Below are 18936 nucleotides of genomic sequence, written 5' to 3' on the forward strand. Positions count from 1 at the left end.
TCAAACTGGGAAGGAGGCAGACGACTTGTGCGCCACCTACAACTGACATCTGCAACACGTGAAGCCTGTGCTATTGCGGGAGCATGCTGTGACGTTGGAAAAAGCTGCAGCTACTGCAAATAATGTCGAAACTTTACTCTGCCAGTGACGGCCGGGGATAGGCGCGAATCAACCAGTACTCGCATCTTTATAGGGAGTCGAACTGGTTTTGTCGCGTGCCATGCTTACGCAGTTCAAATCGCCAAGTAAGACGACCAGACGGTCTGTATCACAATAGTTCCCAACTGTCTCAAAATGTTTTCGCCTCTCTTCCACGTTAGTATGCGCGCAAATACAGATGACGCGTCATTTACAAACCAGCAAATGTCATGTCACAGAGAATCCAACGACCGAAAATGCAAGTCTGCACTCTCTCCACAATCGCTCCCAGGGACTGGCGGATAAAAAGCATGCACTCTGCCGAAGTACCCACCGCATGAGACACGCAAGCATATTATCGGCTGCTGAACGGACGCACCATACTGTCGCTCTGGTCTAGACTCTCGATTTTGGTTGCTTGTACTAGTACAATATCCAATTGCTGCTCAGTCACGAGTCGTAACAGCTTATTTTGCCTCCTCCTGGATGAAAGACCTCTGACATTGAGCGTGGATACGAAGAGGTGTCTTTCAAAAGCCGCTTGGCAAGACCAGGCCACCAGTGCGGCGCTTACCTTTGTACGCACAACGTCGCGCCGTGTAGTGCCATCCCGCCATTATTAGGACTTTGAGTCGTCGCGAAGAAGCGGCGACGACCGTTTCCCGCTGGTGACACGCTGCTTTTTCACCTCGCCGGCGTCGCGCTGGCTTTGTAGCGGGCGTTGTATTTGCTCCGGGCTCGTTGCAGCGCCGTTTAGCAGCAGCAGGGTCGACCTCCATGGATTCCCCGTTGCCTTTTTCAGCGGGGCGCGTGATAACCTGCGGTGGCTCGGTAACCGTGTTCATCACTGCTTACTCGGGTGGGCTGAGCGTTGATTCAGCAGTCGGTGGTGTGTCGTCTCCCTTGTCGTCGCGCTTCGATGCGGCCGTTAGGGTCTCGACCACTGGGTTGGAGGCGGCCTGCTCAGCTTCATCCTCGTCCACATGCAGCTCACTGTTTTCGCCGAGTGTTCCTCGCCCAGCAGCTCGGGCGTACGGCATTCAGCCTCTTCGTGCCTGAATGCGTGACACTGGCTACACAGTCACGCCTAATGTGTCCTGTGTTGCGGCAACGGAGACATATCGGCGCCCCCCCAGGCACGACGGCTAACACTGTCCCGTTGCCGACACGCATCTGATGGGGTAGGCGCTCGAGGCCTGCGCCTTCTCGTAGAACCAGCCGCACAACTCGAGTAGTCGAGTCAGAGTTTTAAAACCCGCCGATCTTCCATCTATCGCTCGAGACTTCTTTCACTTCGCCGTACTCAGCGAACGCCCGCCTCGGGATTTCTTTCCTCACGTTGAAGGCGAACCAATGCACCGTCAGCCGCACTCAGTGCCTTTGAGGGTCAGAAACCACGCAAGTCTTCCCTTTAACAGTGATATGCCCAGCGTCGAGCAGCTTTTCCTTGGCCTCTTCGCTGCGGAAATTAACTAACCAGACGTGCGCCATCTGGTATTCTCCGATACCACCCACCTTTTCGATGACGCCAGCTTCTTTCATCGGCTGGCGGAAATGTTCAATCATGTAAGGCCTTCCACCGGCGTCGCAGTGAAGAACAGCCACTGTTTTCAGTCCTCCTCCAGTAGGCAGAGGCGGCAGTGCAATCCTGTAGTCTTTCAAACCGTCCAAAAATGATCTTCCGCGGCCAGCATCGGCCGTTATCGCAGCTCGCGATAGAGCCAGCCATCCCGCGTCGTTTCACGACCGTGGCCGGAAGCAGAATGACTATGCTATCGTCGCGGCGTCTCGTGTTAAACTGCAACGCACTCTCGCGCTGTGCACTGCACGTCGTCATCTTCATCAGCTTCCATCTGCAGCACGATCAGATCAGATTGGCCTAACTCGATCAGAGCTAAACCTGAGTCTAATATCGTTGCTAGACGTGCCGACGATTCAGAGAAGCAAAACCATAAGCCGACCAGGCTAAGCACGTGTTTTTGCACGTCTTATTGGTTTAAATACGTTAAAACACTATCACTTTTTTCTTCTTTCTAGTGCAAGGAAAATGTGTGACCTTCAAGAGTCCCAGACTCATCGTCCGGCCCCAGCCCTCATTACGAGCGGGATGTATGGGAGCGAGGCAGTGAAGCCGGTTTGAGGCCTTTGCTGTGTTAAACATTTTAATAACGGCCACACACTTGGCTGTTACAGTTCCATGCTATTTTTCGTGCTTGTGACATTAGTCCCGACAAGACATCATTTTCACGACATGGAACGTCAACCACAAACCATACGAATGCGTGCACACGATAAGATGTAAGGACCGCTAGGCCAGACGCGAATGGTGCCAGTGTACACTTCTTAGAGTGCGCCGCTCTCGAGACGAGTGCGTGGTAGTCTGTAAGTATTCAAAACTCGCTTCGATGCGAAGGGGCTTACACGGAGCACTCGCCGTCATTTTTACCACGCAAAACAAACTGAGCTGAACTTACTGAAGCGAAAAACCCCTACATGTGCACATGCGTAATCTGCGTGCAGATTATCTACGCTTGATAATCTTGATTATCTAAAACGAGCTAAAGAAATTAGTTGCGACACATTGTGCGCTATGCACATGCTATGCTCTGCTCATGCTATGCTCTGCTCTGCTCTGGCATGCGCTATGCTCTGCTATGCTCTGCTCTGCTATGCTAACGCTATGCTCTGGCATGCGTTATTGAACAAATTAGAGTGTACGTTAGCAAATGCAATGCTATCAACAGGATGCCGCAACAGTCCTTATCTTGAAGACACTTCAATGCCATTCTCGTAAAAAAGGAAAAGGTTATTTTTGGATCATCCCACAAAGAAAGACTATACATAAAAGGCGAAAACAAGTTTTGCCGCAAAAAAATAGAAATGAATGCTTCAAACAGCGGTAATTCCTAAAGCGGTGCTTCACACTGCCAGAGTTCGACTACTGCTGCTCATACAATAGGGTTATATCAACAGCATGAAAATGATAGTTGCGAAAAACAAAGCTCATCAACCATGCTATGTTTACAGTTGCTTCAGCTTTTATATTATGAAAGCCCGCCTTATAGCCTCGCCGTAATTTAACTTATTCTTTTCCCTATCGAAACGCCTTTGGGAAGTGACCTCGGAAAATGTGTATAAAAAAGAAAAAAAAAGCGTGACAATAGCTGTACAGTCTCTACGAACACAAGCCATTTCATGGTAATCTAAGCCAGCAAAAACAAGGCATAAAAATAATTTACGTGCAATGCAAGTCAAATTTCTCGCTTAAGTTCACAAACGAGTCCACCATTGGCGGCACACGTGCAGTCAATTAAATGATATAGCGGCGAAATATATATCACTGCCGCTCCGTCGCATTCCGCCCTGGGTTGGCGTGGCAGTGGTCACAAACTTGCGTTCGAAGACCTGCAACGAAAAGGTTCTTGCGTCAAAACTTTTCATCATCGACAGTGAGTAAAACCTTTTCCATTTTTTTTAAACGAAAGTCCTTATTCAAAGTACAGTCGGCAACAAAAGTTTACGGGACACATGAGCTGGGGAGAAGTTAACCGCTTATATTACTAGTATTTACACTAGTGGAGCAAGCATGTGTGCTCCCTCATGATGACGACCATCATAATCATCATCATCATCAGCCTAACTGCGCCCACGGAAGGAGAAAGGCCTATCCCGTAGACCTTCCATCAACCTTGGCCTGCGCCAGCAGCAGCCATCTTATCCCCACAAACTTCCTAGCCTCCTCTGCCCACTCAAGTCGGTGCTGCCCCCTGTTAAGTTTGTTTTCTCTCAATACAATCCACCTTTTTTCACGGCATGTGGCGCCCTCTGAAAACTGGCTGAGAACAAACGCACGTGACTGACGCCAGCGCGTTCCGGTTATAGAGGCGCTAACTGCGCGTGCGAAGTGGCGGATGTGGGCTTGACAGCTACCGCCATTTATCGCTTGCTCCTATCACTAAACGTACGGTGCATTCGCAGTAGGAGATGGTTTGTTTTCAATCAGTGGAGATCGTAGAGGAGAGGTGCGCATAGCGTTTCTAAAATTACGCCGATAGAAAGGTGGCGCCACCGTCAAAGCGAGTTTCGTAAAGACAACTTTATCCACTGCGGGGATGCCGGGGAGATGATTTTCCTGTTTTACTTGGCCTCTGCTGGGCCGAAAAAGTGTATTGTACATCGAAATTGGTAGCTGCACCGCGATGCTCTCCTTCGTGAGCACATTAAATTATTTCAATAGCGCATTTTTTACATCTCCAATAGACTTAACGCAAGCGTGGCCATTTCTGCTTTAACTTAACCCTAAAAAATGCAAAATCTTGTCCTTCTCGCGTCTTCGCAACCCACTTCATTTCCCATACGTCATAGCTAACGTCTCTGCACACCAGGTTCTGTCATACAAGTACTTATGCATTACCTTGTGTAGCGACTTGTAACGTGTGTGTGTAGCACACACGTACGAACATCATTTCATCCGCTAATAAAAAATTTGGATTTTTAAGACGTCATCTACCCGCCGCGGTGGCTCAGTGGTTAGGGCGCTCGACTACTGATCCGGAGTTCCCGGGTTCGAACCCGACCGCGGCGGCTGCGTTTTTATGGAGGAAAAACGCTAAGGTGCCCGTGTGCTGTGCGATGTCAGTGCACGTTAAAGATAATAATAATAATAATAATAATAATTGGTTTTGGGGGAAAGGAAATGGCGCAGTATCTGTCTCATATATCGTTGGACACCTGGACCGCGCCGTATGGGAAGGGATAAGGGAGGGAGTGAAAGAAGAAAGGAAGAAGAGGTGCCGTAGTGGTGGGCTCCGGAAAAATTTCGACCACCTGGGGATCTTTAACGTGCACTGACATCGCACAGCACACGGGCGCCTTAGCGTTTTTCCTCCATAAAAACGCAGCCGCCACGGTCGGGTTCGACTCCATAAAAACGCAGCCACCACGGTCGGGTTCGAACCCGACCGTGGCGGCTGCGTTTTTATGGAGGAAAAACGCTAAGGCGCCCGTGTGCTGTGCCATGTCAGTGCACGTTAAAGATCCCCAGGTGGTCGAAATTATTCCGGAGCCCTCCACTATGGTACCCCTTTCTTCCTTTCTTCTTTCACTCCCTCCTTTATCCCTTCCCTTACGGCGCGGTTCAGGTGTCCAAAGATATATGAGAAAGAAACTGCGCCATTTCCTTTCCCCTAAAACCAATTATTATTATAAGACGTCATCTCTGCCAAGCCCATAAACATGTGAACTTATTAGCGTACAAATCCCTTGTCAGACCAAAATTAGAATATGCCTCACCCATTTGGAACCCGCACCAAGCTTACCTTATAAATACACTCGAATCAGTCCAAAACAGAGCAGCCAGATTCATTCATTCATCATATTCTTACGACATCAGCGTGTCAGCGTTGAAAGCTGAATCCGACCTAATGCCCTTATCATCTCGTCGCCGCATTGCCAGCCTTTGCTTGTTTCATAAATTTTTCTGTAGTTCACTCGGCCGCGCACCCTATATCGTCCCTCCAGCCCGCATATCTCATCGCACTCGTCATCCTTTTCAAGTTTCCCGACCTCGAGCCCGAACTGCCACCTTTGCCGCATCATTTTTTCCCGTACTGCAGCAGACTGAAACGATCTACCGAACGACATCGCCGCCATCACGTGCTCATCCAACTTTGCCAATAATGTTACCAATCATGTTTCGTTGTGTTAACACTTGCTTACCAAAATATGTAACACCCCTCGTGGGTCTTTAAGGTAATAAAATGAAATGAAAGTTCGGTGTTATGCTGGAATGGAAACTTTGAGGGCATTAGTTCGAGGTTTGCCTCGAGATGAGTCGCTGTTTTTACGGCTAAATCCACGTTTTACGCCCTACAATAGCCAAGCCAAGTAAGAAGCCTCGTCTTTCCGGTAACCCTGCGCCTCTATCTGGTGGATGAAGTGCAGCGCCTCCAGCTTTCCCCCTATTTGTATTAAGAAACTCTATATGGAGATGCACAAGCGTGGATTAGGCGTGTGAAAAATAATTGCAGGGGACACCTAAACTCCGCCAAAGGATACGACGCGATAGCGTTATTGTGGTATTGCCCATATATGCGGAATTGGTCATTCTGAACTTTAGAGTCATGTGTCCCTGCGAGTCCTCAAACCCTTGCTAGCGCAGCGGTTACGCGATGCGCCACTGCCCTGCGATGCTAAGTTCTGCCACTGGTGGGTCATGTGCGGCCCAAGCTGCTCTTCCCGAGCAAACTCTTCCGATTAACCGTTAATTCAACGGTCAATTGGCGGTGCGGCTAGTTTTCTCACAAAATGGTGAGAAGGTTGTGTGACCCCACAAGGTCACGTGACCTGGTTGCCTACATAGGTTGCTTCTCCGGAGGTGGCTGCCTGGCGATTCCAGATTTTCTGAGAAACGGGCCCTTTACCCTTATAAAAATGGTCTATAGACAGTCTATAGACTTTTTACAGGCTCTATCGTCTTCCAATAGATATTTCTTTTCGTCTATTCATAGTCTATAGACTGTTCATAGACAAAAGTCTACTAAATGTGTACGGTCATCTCTATAGATTGTCTGTAGACTGTCTATCGGATTTGTATTGCCTATAGTTTATTCTTATAAATTTGTCTATAGACAGCCTATAGACTATATGGACAGAAATCTATGGACAAACTATAGACTGTCTAAATAAATTTTTGTGATGGTAACGCTATCGCGTGAATGGCGGATTGTCATCATGGCCCAGACACGTACCGATTTCGAGACACGGCGCAGCTCAGGCGAGCCTATCGCATTCCGCCTTGCTCGCGACTCCGGTGTAGTTGTACCCGAGGAAGTCCCGCAGGTTGGTGAGCGTGTTGACGCGGCTGTAGGGTCCGTAGATGCTGAGGAGGGGGCACGCGTCGGGCGACACGTCGTACTCGATGTCGTAGGCGGCGACGCCGTAGGTCAGGACCAGGTAGTACTGCTTGCCGTCGCAGAACTGAAAACAGGAACGCAGGACTGAAAACTATTAGTTAGTCAGAGGCAGCTGGGGAATACTACGTTGTGGTTCATGGATACTATTTAAGGAAATATGCAAGTAATACTGGGCGTTTATACTCGTTTAAGGCGCTACTAAAGGCCAGTTGAAGCTAACCCGCATTTAGGATACCACATTCTAACAAAGAACCAATGCCACCGAGCACTCGATCGTGCTGTCTTTTTCTGTCCCTTTGTCCGAGTCCTATGCGCTAGTCTAATTAATCATGTACCACCAGCTAGCCCAGCTTTCTGCCTTGACAACGTCGGAAATTTACCTTTTATAAGGTAGAAAACACGATAATAAACGCAATACAAGTGTCGCCACCTTTGGTCCATTCCGCAAGTAAACGGCGTACGTACGTCATTAGTGATATTTCAATCGCGGATCTCAGAGGCTATGCAACAGTGCCATTAACTTGATAGCGGAGGCAACGAATCCTCATCGGTGTGGACGGCAAAAGTTTTAATCGAGCGGCGTTAGAAATCTGAAATTAAATTTTTTCAGGTATAAATTGCACTTCGGCTGCCGGAAAAACGTTGACCTACCCGGAAAAGAGTCTGAAAATCAGTTTTTGCAAAGAGCAATAACTGGATGGCGTTGTCCCCAGTGTTCCTTCAATTCAGATAAGGTCCTCATGTACGCTACTTCAATTAGCATAGAATCCGTGTTTGGGTGTGGGTTTCTTTCTTTGTGATGACGAGTAAGACGTTAGTATACATAGATCACCGTGTGGTATTCACCTGAGGCCGCCAAATTATATATAATTGAAATTTTTTTCTCACCTATTCCAGTTTCTGTTTCAGTAGCCATGTCAGGCGTGGAAAAAATTGGCACGATTTTAACGTAGTTAAATCGAGTAGATGAGCAAAAGCATGTGTTTAGCCTGTTTCGCTCATGGTTTTGCTTTGCTGGTTTATCGGCACGTCTGGCGACGATATAAGACTCAGGCTAAGCTCTGATCGAGGTTAAGCTGCTCTGATTTCTTCGCGCCGCAGATGGAAGTTGATGAAGACGACGATGCGCAATGCACAGCACGAGAGAGAGGTGCAGCTTAACACGAGGTGTGGTCGGCTGCAGCGATATAGCATAGCGTACTCGTGCACTAGCCAGCGAAATTGATCTGTTCATGCCACCACGGGTTCGGAACTCAGTCGTGGGATAATTTGTTTTATTTGTGCAGCTTGGCCAATGTCATACTCAAGGTCAAGCTTCACACAGTCTTCGTGGTTAAGTTCGACCGCCTGAAGTAGTGCTTTTGCACAAAAAAAAAGCCTGCCGATATCGCTCCTCCTTCGCTCTGATTACGGCTGTTGAGACAGGTTGCCAGTAGTAAATAAAACGACGCAGCAGCGATTACATCGCAGTTTTCTTCATGTCTCACGTGACCTATACTGACGTTTCGACATATATTGGACAAATTTCTCGTTTGCTCTACAATTTTAATTTGCTATTATGCCTATTATTTACTTGCTATGATTCGTATTATAACGTTTGCACTCTCGGGTGCTTGTATAATTAGTCTCAGGTGTTTAATTTATACAACCGTGTTTTAACTAAGCTTGCTGATGGTACTGTACACTCCTCTCTCTGTCCTCCCCTATGTTGTAATACCCTCAAAGAGCACCTTTAGAGATAGCCTGAATAAAAAAAAATTGGCAGTGGCTTAACTTGGCTAACCCTGGAATTCAGCGAAAAGCAAGGAAGCTTGCTAAGCGTCTGAGGCTCGTCCATGGCAGCACCGCTACACGCTCGCGACAGCCGTTCTATGTATAACCACATGAGCACGTGGCTATGACGTGTATCGCATGGTCTTACGGCACCTCCATCGGCTATATCTCAGGGTTTCACATCCCCTCATCAGATGCTCTCGAAGTCAAAGATCAACCCAAAGGTTACCCTATGTCAAAGGTCAAAGGACAGCTAAAGATGAGAGGTGAAAGGTAAACTAAAATTCACGGGTCAAAGCCAGAGGTCAAGAGTTCGACACCATAACCGTACCACATGCGGTCATACACGGCTAACGTGGTTGGGCTGAAGGTCGTTCAAGGTCATTCTCCGGCCTACGCGACGACAGCGTTACCTAGCGTAGTGAAGCTTTTCGCTTCAATAAATGACATGCTCAAGCACCCAGGTGTATGTACTTCTTATGACTTGAACTGATGCACTTGAGGTACAGTATACCTTGAGTGCAATTCCTCTTTTGCTGTCGAAGACGAGGACACGCTGCGAGTTGGGGTCGTGTGTGAAGCCGCCCAGGAGTGTTTGGTCAAAGTGATAGTTGCGTGCCATTACGCTGTACTGATTGCCACCGGCACACACCTGCGAGATGAGGAAACCGAGAAAGAATTTTACTGTTAATGTTTTGAAAGTCGCGCTGTGGTGGCACGTTGCCAGCAAATGGGCATCAAAGGTGACGCGAAAAAAAAATTGAGATCACTGCGGTAACATGCATTGGAGTAATGCGAAAGCATTGACTCCTCCTCGGCACTCGTCGCCTCTATTTGCTCCTATTTGCCTGATAATGAATAATAATAATTGTTTTTTTGGGGGAAAGGAAATGGTGCAGTATCTGTCTCATATATCATTGGACACCTGAACCGCGCCGTAAGGAAGGGTTAAAGGAGGGAGTGAAAGAGAGGAAGAGACAGGTGCCGTAGTGGAGGGCTCCGGAATAATTTCGACCACCTGGGGATTTTTAACGTGCACTGACATCGCACAGCACACGGGCGCCTTAGCGTTTTTCCTCCATAAAAACGCAGCCGCCGTGGCCGGGTTCGAACCCGGGAACTCCGGATCACTAGTCGAGCGCCCTAACCACTGAGCCACCGCGGCGGGTTGAAGCTGATAATTTGTGCAGTTCGTCAAATTCCAAGAGCTTCGTTCCAAACTTTCAAATTTGGCGCCGCGCGTTGGCTCCGCCTAGAGTTCCGGTCACGTGGTACTAAACTTCCGGCGTTTCTCATCAGGCGTCACTTCTGCCCTGGCCACGGCCACTTTTTGCACATTTTTGGCTCTAATTAATTAACTATTCATCCGATCGTCACCATTTTTTTTTGCGCCGCATCCTCACATCATCTTCCTTCGATTATAACCACTCTTTTGACGATATATTTTTCTAGTTCCCCACAATGGCTGCGGACACGTGATGATCCAAAACCGCCGACACAGCCAAGTAAAGCTTTCGCTTTTAAAGGGGGATTTCCGCCGCAGAACAAGAGACGCAGAGGCTTTAGGTGTCTTTTACGGCGATTGCTGCAGGTTGCCATATTAAAAGCCGCATAGGTATACAGGGTGTTTCACCTAAGACTTTAGATAATTTAAAAAAAAAATAGGGTTTTGAGTTAAAAGATCGCTTCTTCTGGCAAAGCATTGTCAGAGGTGTAGCAAATCAGAAGACCGCTAAGAGGTGCGAACTAGCAGGCCGGTTAAATAATGTTGAATAGTTAACTTTTAACTATTACTGTTAGGCTCCTTAATTATTAAGAGGCGTGTAGCCCATGGCAAGTAATATCCATACCAGTTTCTAGAATATCGAAAACGCGGTTACCCCCGGCGCTGTGATCTAACAAATTCTGCCTATATCTCGCCAAAATACATGCACATTCGAGAAGCTTGCAGACAAGGCAACCTCTCCAGTGCACGTAACTCGTGCCAGAATTTGTTGAGCCACAGCGTCGAGGGTAACTGCGTTTTCGAAATTCTAGAAACTGGCGACTCGCGACCAGTCATTAATTAAGCAGCCGCCTGCCACGGTGATCAGTTTGCTCACTATCCGGTGGGCAGGTTGTGATGACGCCACAAGGTCACATGAGCTAGGTCACATCACCTGGGTTGCTTCTGCGCGGAATTTTAGCTCACAGCGCCGATGCCGACTACGACGCCGATTGTCTGCAGAACGGGGAGCGTTAACGCTGCCGCGTTAATAGGCTTTAGATTTCTTTTACGACCCCATCGGATGTTCTTAAGGTCAAAGGTCCACTCAAAGGTCACCAATGTCAAAGGCCAAGCATAGGTAGCGGCCAAGGTCTGGGGTCAAAGGTTCGACACCATAACCATAACGTACAGTACTGTACCGCATATTGTCATACACGGCTAACGTGGTTGGGGTGAAGGTCGTTCAAGGTCATTCTCTAGCCTACGCGAAGAAAACTTACAATGGAAAGCAACGCGGCTTAAGAAACGAGGAAATGTTAATGATATCTGAGCTGACATCACATTGGTAGCGATCTCGTGGGTTGTGATAACTTTCAGTGGCATTTATCATGGGTTCAAAGATTGTGTTAAATGCCAGAGGCGAATGGTTTTCTTCGCGATTCACGATTCGCGTTCCCTTCTCCGGCCTTGATAGCAAATCTCAGAATCGTGCATTGCATGAATATTTTATTCGTGGCGAAGATTCCCAGCGAGCACAATCTCACCACTGCACAAAAGAGAACGCTTGAGGTGCGTGTTCCTCCTCAATTGGTACTCTTCGAGGCCAGTTTTTTACAATATTTTTGTTATATTACCCATCCACCTTTCCGCCTTGTCCTGTTCTGTCTTCCTAGTTCTTCGGCCACTCGATAGTTCAGGAGCCCAGAGATCAATGCGACTGTTACTATGCTCACGGCCACTTATATTTTTGAAACAATATACTGTCCATAATCTGAACTTGAAGGCGACTTAAAACCTGTCCGTGTGATAATAATAATAATAATAATAATAATAATAATAATAATAATAATAATAATAATTGGTTTTTGAGAAAATAAATGGCACAGTATCTGTCTCATATATCGGCGGACACCTGAACCGCGCCGTAAAGGAAGGGATAAAGGAGGGAGTGAAAGAAGAAAGGAATAGAGAGGTGCCGTAGTGAAGGGCTCCGGAATAATTTCGACTACCTGGGGATCTTTAACGTGCACTGACATCGCAAAGCACACGAGCGCCTTAGCGTTTTGCCTCCATAAAAACGCAGCCGCCGCGGTCGGGTTCGAGCCCGGGAACTCCGGATCAGTAGCCGAGCGCCCTAACCACTGAGCCACCGCAGCGGGTTATCAAAGGTCGATTTAAGGAAATACTTTTTGATGCGCTTCGTTTTGGCATAATTTCGAGCAAACCTGAAGTTCTATTCAAGCCAGCGGGAATTGATATTCAAGTGCATCTCGTAAGACAACCACTTCAGCAGCTACTTCTTGACGTGGAGAGACCTAGCCACCTGAGACGCCACCTACAGATGCCGGAATGACATCCTGCGATCCGCTGAAGTTGGTGCAGCTCTGGAAAAGGTTGTAGCTTGAGGGCGATGCCGGGTCCCTGGGTTTGTACCATCGTCCCTTCATGGTGACCCCCACGGCCATGGAGACGTGCACCCGTTCATATTCCAAGTGTTGCAAGAGCGCCAGAGAGTCGTTCTATAGAGGAGGAAAAAAATGGCAGTGGCTTAACTTGACTAACCCTAGAATTCAGCGAAAAGCATGGACGCTTGCTAAGCGTCTGAGGCTCATCCATGGCAGCTCCGCTACACACTCGCGACAACCGTTCTATATACACCCACACGACCACGTGGCTATGACGTGGTATTACATGGTCTTACGACACCCTCATCGGATGTCATCACGTGGCTCCGCATCACGCCATCGGATGCTGTTAAGGTCAAAGGTAAACTCAAAGGTCACGCAATGTCAAAGGTCAGAGGTCAGATGTCAATTAAAGGACATGTGTCAATGTCAGGGATCAAGGATTCGACACCAAAGCTGTACCACATATGGTCCTACACGGCTAACGTAGTTGGGCTGAAGGTCGTTCAAGGTCATTCTCCGGCCTACGCGACGGCTGCTTTACCTAGCGTAGTGAAGCTTTTCGCTTCAAAAAGTGACAGGATCGTTACCTCGATCCTGTCATTTTTTGAAGCGAAAAGCTTCACTGCGCTAGGCAAAGCAGTCGTCGTGTAGGCCGGAGAATGACCTTGAACGACCTTTTCGCTTCAAAAAGTGACAGGATCGTTACCGCTGTGTAGCGCGATGTTCAGCGACAGCTGTGAAGGTATTTTTATTTCACGATACGCTGAGCTAGTTAGTACGAGAGCAATTTCGTATTTGTGTAGTTCCGGTTCTAAACCGTTCTTTTTAGTTTTTGTTTCTCAGCTTGTTCTCCTCTCCAATCTGCCGCTCGAGGCGCGCGGCGCCACCGATGACCATCATCTCGAGCGGCGCGTTTCCCAGCAGCTGTCGCAGATGGACCGTGCTACATGCCTCCGCTCTGGCATTACTCTCACACCTCCTCCTACGGTAACAACCATCCGGTTACGTATATATTCCAGCCCGCTCGGCATATCATCCTTCTTCCACAGTAATCCTCCTCCTCCTGCTTCCAGGGTAACTACGCTCCGGGTGGTTCCCAAGGCAACCACCAATCGGTTGCGCCTTCTTGCGCTCTCGCCATACCCTCCTCCTTCCCCGTCCCTAGGCTGGGGATTCACTTGCTCTCCTGATACCCTCCTCCGATACGCCAGCGGAGCAGCTGTTACACCCCCGCTAGTCACGTGGTATAGCAGCGGCGAGGCTCCGAGCGAGCGTAGCTGCAGCGCCTCTCCGCAGCGAGTCACGTGGTATGACGTCACTCGCCACAGCCCCGCTCTATCGGCTCAAGGTCAAACGCGCACCAAACTTGACCTTGGGAGTTGTAGTGCGAAGAGCGAAGCTATCTCTATCACACTTCTTATCAGGCTTCAGCGCTTCAGGTTTTAGTGTAGGGCTGGCTGCCTATTAACAGGGTTCTAAACGACCCGGTGTCTCTGTTCCTGCCTGTGCCTCCTCTCCCTCCTACCATGGTGTGTCCGTATCCAGGCTGCACGCCTGTCGGGAAGTGGTGCACAGACGAGGGCAGGATGAGGCAGTCGGGCCTCTCGGCGTCCCGGTACGGCACGTGCGCAATCGATATGAACAGGGTCGGCATGAACGTTGCCCTGTAGAGAGGCGAGAGGCGGCGCATATCATTAATAATAATAATATTAATAATAATAATAATAATAATAATAATAATAATAATTGGTTTTGAGGGAAAGGAAATGGCGCAGTATCTTTCTCATATATCGTTGAACACCTGAACCGCGCCGTAAGGGAAGGGATAAAGGAGGGAGTGAAAGAAGAAAGGAAGAGAGAGAGGTGCCGTAGTGGAGGGCTCCGGAATAATTTCGACCACCTGGGGATCTTTAACGTGCACTGACATCGCACAGCACACGGGCGCCTTAGCGTTTTGACTCCATTGAAACGCAGCCGCCGCGGTCGGGTTCGAACCCGGGAACTCCGGATCAGTAGCCGAGCGCCCTAGGCACTGAGCCACCGCGGCGGGATATGATAAAGCTGACTGCTCTTTTACAGCGTAAGCTGTTACAGCGAGACCCTGCCCAGATTGCGTGGTCGTCGTCGGCATGGAATGACGTGGTCACACATCAATATAACATGACCCATTGTCATCGGCCCTGTGACCAATGAGTGGCAATAATTATTTAAATTGGCAACACTAAAGGGACAGGTTAACCGTCCCTTAACGACATGACCCATGCTATCGCATAATGTAATTGGGAATCCTTGCTAATTCTTTCAAATCTTTTAACGCGGAGTTATTTAAATTGGGAACATTGATGGGGCAGGTTAACCGTTAATTAACGACATGACTCATGACAGGGGCATTGATTCGAAGCTGATTATGAGCAAACGTGTTTACTGCGGTAGCATTTAAAGCCTCATCGGTAAAAAAAAAGTTGTTGGTCGTAAAGTTCGCTCATTGTCTGAAAGGAAGGACGTCACCAGACACGCAATGACGTCACTTCCTGTAAAGGAATCACCAGCTTCTGATGCTAACTCATTGCCATCGCATAATGTAATTGGGAATCCTTGTTAATTCCTTCAATTCTTTTAACGCGCAACACTTCTAGTTAATGTATGGGTGGACGCACGGCCGGAAGTAATTAATTTTTGTAATTGACAAAAATGTGTCGACAGTATTTCCGGTGAATGAAATGTTCGCAGTCTAAAGAACCGAAATGTTACTTGACAAAAATGTTTCATGGTGGTATTTCGCCGAGACTCAACTGTTCGCAGTCTAAAGAAACAAAAAGGTATATTTGTAGGTAGCACCGGAAAATTACAGCCTTAAGTTTTGGTTTGCTCAAATGTTAATTCAGTGCCCCCTTAATGTCTCTTATTTTCTAACTTTTATGTAATTTTAAAGCGCTCTAATAACTTATCCCTAACAGTAATTAAACAACATAAATGAAATGTTCTTGATAATAATAAAACAACCCTGCACGAGCATGCAGGCCTCCCTAGTTGTGAAGGTACATAACACACTGTAGGGACCAACAATGTGAGGCGACACTTCGGCTCTGCAATAACCTGCAAAATGAATTAAACTTATACGCATATCTCCGAACAGATGCCACAGTGTCCAGCTTAAAGATCCACGTGTGAGGAATGCACTAGTAGTGATAGTGGTGTATGAGTAATACGCAAAGCTTTCTAAAAAATTAATAAGGCTGTGCACGCAGTTTGTGACAGACACTATCTAAGAGATTTAGCTGCAATCTACTGCTAGCTGAAATAGCATCTTAGCGGTAGAAATAAAGAAAATTTTTGGGACTCAGTGCTCGAAATATATTTGCAGTGTTGTTTAATAGCTATAATTCAGACATTAAAAAGAACTGTTAGAAGTCTATACTGAAACAATGTTAATTACGTTTCAAGGCCGGCATTAGACTAATGTTTACTTTTAATGTACAACTAATGTTTTCCGTATAACACGGTATATGCCGCAAATTCACGACAGCCAGCTAACAGATATTACTCATGCAACACGGGAACCAAAATGACTTCTATGGCCCAGTGCCTGGAGTTTTAATGACATACTCGTTGTTCGCATTGCACCGAGATGGTGAAACTTACCGAGCTGTCAGCACCAACTTGCTGAGATCGCAAATAATTAATTCCCCCGTTAAATCGACGCTCTTGTTCCCAGTGCTTGAGGGCTGACAAATTAAAGGGGCTGTGAAGGGGGCTCTAATAAAGTTTTGGCACGTCTGGGATATTGAAGCATGCCGCTTCACGAATAGTGTCCAGCAAGGATTTTTTAAATGCGCTTTGTAGAAGCTGAGTTATCTGTAGTTAAAATTTGAATTTAAGCGTCTTCGCGCCTTTCCCTCTCCTCTCGTCACTTTTTGCACGCTGGAAGGTAGGCGCTCCTTCGCTGACCCCCCTCTGGGAGCGGAGCTTCCCGAACCACCGGAGCTAAGCAGCTTACTGGACTCGGCCACGGTAGCTGCCTGACGTCTGCAAGAATCTAACCAATGGCCACCTCTCACCATGTCTACGCAGATGCGGGGGACGGAGGAGGGCGCGAGCATGAAAAAGTCGCCGGGAAGGGCTCGCTAACTTTGACGCGTGATTGTGGGTCGTCTGCTGCGTGTAGAAGAGTATTATTTGGCTCTGGTTTTCATGGCAACAGAGTGCAGTGATTAAGTGAGTTAATGTGGTCTCCTCGGAAGGCGTTTCAGAGCCCTTTTAAGTCGCATGAAACGGAATCTTAGCGAGACACTAAGGCTTCGTTAATTATTTCACTCAAATAACACACGTTCACCTCGAGCCTTATACTCAAGTCGTGCTTCGTCCGCACAACGCCATCCCCTGAATCACGTAAACCTAACAGACCTCCGCCGTTGCGTTGCTATTTTTCTAAAAGAGCGGTGATTTTCACAACCTTTGACATTTATGATGCTTTGCTGGATTATGGCTACAGTACAAACTTAAAAAGCGAAACGCAATGTCGTACACTGCAAAGTAAATCTAGCATTGGTTGTTGCAAGATAATGTAGCAAGATAACCGTTCGTCCTTAATGGTAACGGAGCGGACTCCGAGAGAATGCAAGCGTATAGCAGGGGATGACAGAAAATATGGCAGAAAATAAGGCGGGCGGATGAGATTACGAAGTTTGGGGGGATACGGCGACCGCAGCTGAAAAAGAATAGGGTTAATTGGAGAGATATGGGAGACATACAGTTCCTTACTATTAACCAGAGGGAAAGCTAGCACCCGCCTATGGGAGTTTGCATGGAGTTTCCTCGAGACCACCTGAGCCACCATGGGCGCTCTAAGCATCATGGGGCGGAGAGCTACTGACTGCAGAACCACAACCTTTGGCCAGAAAAATAATGAAAAAACAAACGTTGTTCGATAATCAAGAATGTTCTAACATTCAATGTCTTGTTTATAAATTGCAACAAACGAGCAGAAAAACATGTAAATGCGAAGTTTGCCCAAAATAAGCGATGGCTTGCTCTCCTATTGGCCAAGCGTTGCAGGCCACAAAAGCCAATATTTCGTGCTTAACAGGCGCACTTTTAAAAAGAAATGTGTTTTTGAAAGAAATGTTGTCGCTTCAACAATTTAAGAGGTTTTTCCGCAGCATTTCGGAAAACAAGAACCTTTTATTGGCGTCGTGTGCTGTTGCGTTCTCGCTACTATGGCTTTTGCGGACTACTTTTACGCCGAAGTCGTCTGCGTGCGGAACGCGCCGTGGATACGGAATGGGACATCTCTGTAACGCCACTCTGTGTTCCTGAAAAAAAAAAAAACCTACTGTCCCGCAACAAGTAGCTCATCGCCCCACGACGCCTTGCGCGCCCATGGAGGTACAGGTGCAGTGCCGTAAGCTTTCCCAGTAGTTAATAGTAAGAAACTCTATGATGGGAGAGGCATTTGCTCTGCAGTGGGCGCAGTCAGGCTGATTGATGATGATGACGATGACACTAGGACCAGACACAACTGTGTTCCCGGGTGCTTACCTAAGCATGTCCACGATATCCGAGTAGCTTGCAACGCTGTCTACGGACATGCCAATGGCCGTGAGGGATAACTGAGATCCGGGTAGCCCTGACCTCGTAACGTGCTCGCTGATTTGCTGCGATAGAAAAAAAAATGAGTAACTACTTTGCGTGGTTAGGCCAAGTGCGAACTATAGGTGCTCTTGCATTTCGGATTTAACATCGGTGTCTGTACCGGTTCGAGGCATGGTTTCAACTGCCAAGCAGGCTTCAGACCGAGATAGGCGAAATCGGCGAGTGCGGGCCTTAGTGCTAGCACACTAAAACTGAAGGAGACACTAGAGCTACGCCTTAAAGGGGCTATGAAAGGGGGTCTCAACAAAGATGCGATGTGCCTAGGATGCTAAAGGACGCCGCTTCACAAATATCCTCCAGCAAGAATTTTTTAAATGCTCTTCGTAGAAGCTGAGTTATCTGCAGCCAAAATTTGAATTTCCGCGTCTTCGCGCCTTTCCCTCCCCTCTCGTCACTTCCTGCAAGCTGGAATGCCGGCCCCTCGCACTCGTCCCCTCCGCCGGCTGCCGACGCGAGCGAACCAATGCGAGCAGTCCGCTGCTGACGTAACGAGTGCTGCATGACGTAACAAGCGTGGATGCTGACGTAACGAGCGCGGATTCGGACGAAAGCGCAGTACCGCAGGTCGCCGCTAGGCGTGGAAGCGGGACTTTTAAAAACTGTGTGGTAAATTATCGGCTCGCTCTTGAGGTCTTGTACGCGGCATGAACGCTCGTTGGCCTCTACTCTACATAATGCGAGCATTTTATAGACAGGCCCAAACACCCTTTTCAGAGACCCTTTAAGGGTATGACGCCAAAGCGGTAATGGGTTAATGCCCATATATGCGGAATTCATCATTCTCTGCTTGACGTTCACAGATCACTGGAAGTGCTCCTGACGTAGTGGTACAGTGGTTAAGCGA

At 47.9% G+C, this 18936-nt stretch overlaps 1 protein-coding gene and 1 pseudogene across 1 annotated transcript; both read right to left on the minus strand.

The window, feature by feature from the left end:
- Positions 1-989: 989 nt before the first annotated feature.
- LOC144102196 (uncharacterized) lies at positions 990-4501 on the minus strand (annotated as a pseudogene).
- Positions 2286-14098, minus strand: LOC144101059 (uncharacterized). Its single transcript, XM_077634068.1, has 6 exons — positions 13966-14098; positions 12372-12551; positions 9340-9477; positions 6888-7116; positions 2823-3543; positions 2286-2737 (listed from the first exon to the last, which is right to left on the minus strand). Exons 1-4 carry the CDS (start codon positions 14092-14094, stop codon positions 6910-6912), a joined length of 654 nt encoding a protein of 217 aa, XP_077490194.1. The 5' UTR covers positions 14095-14098; the 3' UTR covers positions 2286-2737; positions 2823-3543; positions 6888-6909.
- Positions 14099-18936: the final 4838 nt, after the last annotated feature.

Source organism: Amblyomma americanum, chromosome 8, assembly GCF_052857255.1.
Source record: "Amblyomma americanum isolate KBUSLIRL-KWMA chromosome 8, ASM5285725v1, whole genome shotgun sequence".
NCBI lineage: Eukaryota > Metazoa > Arthropoda > Arachnida > Ixodida > Ixodidae > Amblyomma > Amblyomma americanum.

Coding starts and splice junctions, on each gene's coding strand:
- LOC144101059 (XM_077634068.1), bottom strand. CDS start 14,094: ATGCCGACCCTGTTCATATCGATTGCGCACGTGCCGTACCGGGACGCC. Junction 12,552..13,965: donor CTGGATACGGACACACCATG/GTAGGAGGGAGA, acceptor CCTCCTCTATAG/AACGACTCTCTGGCGCTCTT. Junction 9,478..12,371: donor AGGATGTCATTCCGGCATCT/GTAGGTGGCGTC, acceptor CTCATCTCGCAG/GTGTGTGCCGGTGGCAATCA.